The sequence below is a fragment of the Mus musculus genome, chromosome 11 (genome assembly GCF_000001635.26).
Source record: "Mus musculus strain C57BL/6J chromosome 11, GRCm38.p6 C57BL/6J".
Taxonomy (NCBI): domain Eukaryota; kingdom Metazoa; phylum Chordata; class Mammalia; order Rodentia; family Muridae; genus Mus; species Mus musculus.
The window spans coordinates 54432754-54438394 of NC_000077.6; the positions used below are offsets into that span (position 1 = coordinate 54432754).

General features: G+C 44.2%; 1 protein-coding gene across 4 annotated transcripts in view; it reads left to right on the forward strand.

Annotated features, from left to right (window-relative positions):
- Positions 1-5353: 5353 nt before the first annotated feature.
- Fnip1 (folliculin interacting protein 1) overlaps positions 5354-5641 on the forward strand; it is an 80135-nt gene continuing 79847 nt past the window's right edge. Inside the window, exon 1 of one of the 4 annotated variants that reach the window (XM_006532849.4) lies at positions 5354-5635. In XM_006532849.4, the coding sequence (XP_006532912.1) occupies positions 5544-5635 (92 nt within the window). In that variant the 5' untranslated portion in view covers positions 5354-5543. The remainder of the gene's footprint in view (positions 5636-5641) is intronic. The other 3 variants (XM_006532847.4, NM_173753.4, XM_006532848.3) reach the window with 3 other exon arrangements.

Sequence of the window (5641 nt, forward strand, 5' to 3'; positions counted from 1 at the left end):
CCCTGATAGCTAAGGTGTGAGTCAGCCCTGAGAGTGTAAGAGAGGGAGAACTGAGCTAGCCCTTGTCAGCTGCAGTACCCAGGAGAATGGACCCCACACCTAGACTGGGAAGTACAGTAGAGATGACTTTGGTGGCATGAGTGCGGTGAGCGGGCCTGGAGCTCATGAAAGCAGGAGAGCTGAGCCTGCAGTTTTGGGTGACCTGGCTGCTGCTGTGTTGGAAAGCTCACCCTTGTGGTGTTGGTGCAGGAGGATTGGTAGATTGGCCAAATCAGCTCCCATCCAGGGCCAGATCCAGGGCTTTGAGTTGGCCCACTCCAACATCTGCCTCATCTCTGAACTGTTAGAGCATGTTCTGTGAGCATGAAAAGTCCGACCCTGCAGTCCAAAGCTGCATGATCTCCATGACACAGGGCAACAACAGGATATCTGAGAGGAGTCCCGGTAAGGATCCAGTATTGATAGTGTAGCAGAAGCCAGAGGCCTCAAACTAGACCTATGACTCTTTGCAAGTGAAGGTGTGTGTACAAAAAGGTATACTGTGGGACACACTGTGACACACTACAGTTTTTACAGGATGCTTTTTATGTTTTGTTTATTTACTTTTGTATCTTCTTTTGGGAGAAGGTTGCAAGGGCAGAGGGCAAATATGAAGGATGGGGAGATGAGTACATGATGTGAAATTTATAAAGAATGAATAAAAAGATTTTTATCTTTATTTTATTATATGTGTCAGTGTTTTGATTGCAGCATATACGAATGCCTGTATATCATGATGTCCATGATGTGCCCACAGAGGCCAGAAAAGGGCATCAGATCCCCTGGAACTAAACTTCCAGGTGGTGGTTCCCTGTCATGTGCATGTTGAAAATCTAACCCAGGTCCTCTGGAAGAACAGCTAGTGCTCTTAACTATAGACCCATCTCACCATTTAAAGAGAAAAATTAAAACTAAAGTTTTTTTTTTAATGTTGGCAATATATTTGATTTTCCTCCATTAGAACGTACTTCACCTGCATCTCCAAAGCAACACCAGTAAACACTATCAGCCCTCCACCAACACAGGCGCCCTCCTTCCGTTCCTTCTCTTCTATAATAACTTTTCTACATAATAGCCAGACTGGACTCATGAGCTGGGTCATGGCCCTTTCCTATTTTAACCTTACTCAACAGCTTCCATCACTCATGCATTGCGTCACTCTTTGACAGTCTCCTAGGTGAAGGTGATGCATTTGGTCACTTTTCATTCTCCACTACTCCTTCCTATTCCTTCCCACACATGCTGAACTTCTTCCCAACAATTTCTTCAATTTTCATGTTGTGTTACTGTTTTTTTTTCTATTTTCCTGTGATCCACGGAGTCTAAGTAGGGCTGTTTACACAGAATTATCATTTACTCTTTTGCAGTGCCAGGGATTGACCCTATGACTTCACACACGCACTGTACCACTGAGCTACATAACCAGCCTCTCCCACCACTCCTAACCTCCTTCCCGTGATTTGCAAAGAACCATGATTTAGATAATCTGGCCCCTTGTATTTTTCTACCCACATGCAAGCTCATGTTCCTGTCCAGAGTCTGGCTTCCCTTCTCTTCAAACCAAACCTATTGCTTCTGCCGAGCCTCCGCACATTGTCTTCTTTCCCTCAGAGTGTTCTTTACCATCTTTTCCATGGCTGCCTCCTAAGTTTTTCTTCCACCCCTTCGGTTTCTGCTGTAGCTCCTATCACCACCTGCAGGCATTTGGTTTCCTCCCATTAAGAAGTAAATTCCCAATGGGGACTCTCTCTCAACACTGTCTCCTCAGAGCCTCAAACAGGCTGAAGTAGGAAGGACACCAGGGATGCTTGCAAACAAACCAAGGTTTATTCCTTCTTGAACGTCAAACCACTGCCACTTTCTTGTCATATAGCCACAAAATAGCTGGCTTAAGCGTTTTAAGAATTGAGTCGACTCAAGTCTGTATAAATGGACTGATTACTCTGAGATGTTAATCAGTGAAAGTTTTCTTTCAGACTGATTTAGACAACTGAATCCAAGTTTATTAGCACGGTGGTTAAAGGAGCCAGATTATAGTTTTATTAGCCCATTTCCTATGTCAGACAAGCAGCAGATATGTACAGCGAAGACTACCTCTGCCATTTATATTTTCAGAATTTTTTTTCTTGTCTTTTTAAGTCACTATGTGACTCTATTTGTCCTGGAACTTCTATGTAGGCAAGGCTGGACTCAACTCAACAGCGGTCCACCTGCCTCTGCCTCCTGAGCGCTGAGATTAAAGTTGTGCATCACCATACCCAGTCAAAGAAGGATGGTCTTGAAGCTGATGGACAGAGACCAGTTTGGCAGAGACTGAAACTTCTAGGCTTATTTTTAATACTTCTAACTCATTGTTCCACATTCATGTACAATAGCATGAATGACTAGATAAAAACTGTTATATTTTCTCTATCCCTGCTTGACTCTTCCCTAAATATAAAGAGCTTGCTTTCAAGACACCTCAGCTTCTCTATGACAATGGATCATATTAAATAGCAGGGTAAATAAACGCTTCTGTATAGTATGCCTTATTATAAATCTGTATCCTTTCAGGGTTTTCACTCTGCTATTGTAGCATTATGTTGAGGTATAAGGGAAATGTGATGAACAGTAGCAAATACATTTGGTTTTTCTCTGTACTTTCAAGACTGAGCATTCAGACATGAAGCAACTGCATGAGTGGAGAACACTAAAATAAAGCATGTCTTATGCAAGCAGCAATGCTTCTCCTACTATTAATATCTATGATCACCCATGAAGTAATTTTTTCCCAAGATGAAGGCACATGAGGTTACTGTATTCGGAAACTTCCTTCTGAGGGAACCTGGAAAGATTCATCTCTGTGCCAGCCATGGACAGCCTCTTGTCCTTAAGAATCTTTGCTCCAGTGTCCAGTAGAAGCGTGAGTCTGATTCTACTCACTTTTATCTAATGTGTATAAAAACAAGAAACGTCAGCAGCTCACACACTGACTTAGCAGATGTATGGGGTTTTTTTCCTATATTTAAAAATGTCACAAATATTTTCCTTGAAAAAAATTTCACTGTTCTATCACTGTGAAGAGACATCATGATCATGGGAACTGTTAGAAAATATTTAATTGGGAGCTTGCTTACAGTTTCAGAGGCTTAGTCCTTTATCATGGCTGGGATCATAGTGCATAGCAGGCATGGTGCTACATCTTTATCTGCAGGCAGAGAGAGAGAGAGGGAGAGAGAGAGAGAGAGAGAGAGAGAGAGAGAGAGAGAGAGCGCACTGGTCCTTGTGTGGCCTTTTTGAAACCTCAAAGCAAACTCCAGTGATACACTTTCTCCAACAAGGCCACACCTATTCTAAAAAGGCCACATCCCCTAATCCTTGTAATCCTTTCAAACAGTCCCACTCTCTGGTGACCAAGCATTCAAGAGTATGAACTTATGGGATCCATTTTTATTCAAACCACCATACCCAGGAACTTTTGAAATGAGCAGTTTACAAAGGACCTATGAATAAAATCTAACTATTGCACTACATTCTCAGAAAGACCTTCCTGTGACATAATTTCATTGTTTAGTTCATTAATTGCGTAACACTAATCACTTTCTGCAATTACCTTACCATTTACAGTCTTCTTGCTTATAAAATTAACTTTTCTGTTGTTAATGTTGATCCCCAGTATACAGAACTTAAATTTGTGCAATGAGCAAATTTATTTTTTGATTCCCTGTGTAGCCATGGCTGTCCTGAAGCTCACTCTGTAGACCAGGCTAGTCTCAAACTCACAGAGATCCACCCTCTTCTGCCTCCAGAGTGTTGAGATTAAGAGTGTATGCCACCACTGCTTGGCTGCAAATTCTCGTTTTAGTTATCTATAATTAGTGCTTTTTAAATGTCTTGTGTACTGGAGCGGTGGAGACAGGAGAGTGAACTGGAGACTTCTCCCTCCTCCTCCAACACCTTCAGAAGGCAGCTCTGGAGATGAAGTGCTTGCTGTGTGAACAAGAAGACCTGCATTCCATTCCCAGAATCTACTTCAAGGATGGGCAAAGGAATGCAAGGTTGTGATTCTTGTGCTGTCAAAGAAGATGAAGCAGAAAGGTCATCCTACACTACTTGGTGAGCTCCAGGCCAGCAAGAGACCCTGTCTCAATAAATATAAAAAAGTCTTGTAACATGAGACTTTGTAACATGTTGTAACAGCTCAACATGCTGACCAGTGATAAATTATTAACGATATAAAAATATCCTGCTAATTTTTCTTTTATTCTTTTGTTTTGTTTTCTTGTTTTGTTTTTTCGAGACAGGATCTTTCTGTGTAGCCCTGGCTGTCCTGGAACTCACTCTGTAGACCAGGCTGACCTTGAACTCAGAAATCTGCCTGCCTCTGCCTCCCAAGTACTGGGATTAAAGACGTGTGCCACCACTGCCCGGCATTTTTTCTTTTTCCCATGTAAATAAGGGCTACTTATTTATTTTTTTTCAACTGCAGATCAGCTGACAACTTCTTAAAGATTTGGTTCCTATGTCTAGCTAAGTGAAATTCTCAAGCGTCTTTGTCTACCCTTGCAAACATACACCAGTATTTCCCCACATTCATCCACATTTCTCAGAGAACTTCATTCCACTGTACGAAATCCCTCATCCTGGTAAACGGATGACGAATTTGATCTGAACACTGATGGTTTGATAAGACTGGAAGGATGTTCGTGAGCTGTATTTTCCGTTTTGAGAGCAGTCTTGCCATTTGGTAACAATGTTACAGTTCCTCCTTTCCTCATACCCAGATATTAAAGATATACAGCTTTGTTTCATGGAAGTTCTGATTGTCTCTCTTAGACATTTTGCTAAACTTCTTGTTTGGTGATGAGGATCAAACCCAGGGCCTCTAACTACTGAGCTCTTTAACCGCAGTCTTTCAAATTCTAAATACTTAGCATAAAGGGTTAGATATTTTTAGATAGATGTCTTTTTTTTTTTTTTTTTTTTTTTTTTTTTTTTACGGCTGCTTGCCTCTCTTGGTTTTGCTTGTGATCTTTTTGGTTACCAAGGAGATCGAGCCTGAGCCCCCAGTCGCTAGATCTTCCTAGAGACTAAGTGCGGGCGTCAATGGAAACCGCACCTCAAGTCACAGACCTAGGTCTCCTCCTAGAGCCCTAGCAGTTTGGGAGGGTCAGAGGCGGGCCTGGGTCCCAGAGGCTTTCTCTTGCCACCCAGCCGCGCGCGCCCTCGCACGCCCCGCCCCGTGAGAGGCCGCGTGACGGACCCGTGAGCCAGCCAATGGCAGGCGGCCCCGCCTCCCCACCCCCACCCCGCCCCCCGCTCAGTTTGCTGCCACGTGATACGGCTCGTCGCCAGCCAATCGCCGCGACCTCAATCTCGCGCTCCGCCCCGCGCGCCGTGGCCGTTTGAAGTGACTAATTTCTGTCATATGACTGAGGCGCCCATGGGGGTGGCGGGGTGGCGGTAGGAGCGGGGGGCCTCCTGCGAGCTCCCAGCCGAGCGACCCCAGTCTTGCGGCGGCCAGCATGGCCCCCACCCTGTTCCAGAAGCTCTTCAGCAAGCGGAGCGGATTAGGCGCGCCGGGACGAGACGCCCGCGACCCGGACTGCGCGTTCAGGTGAGG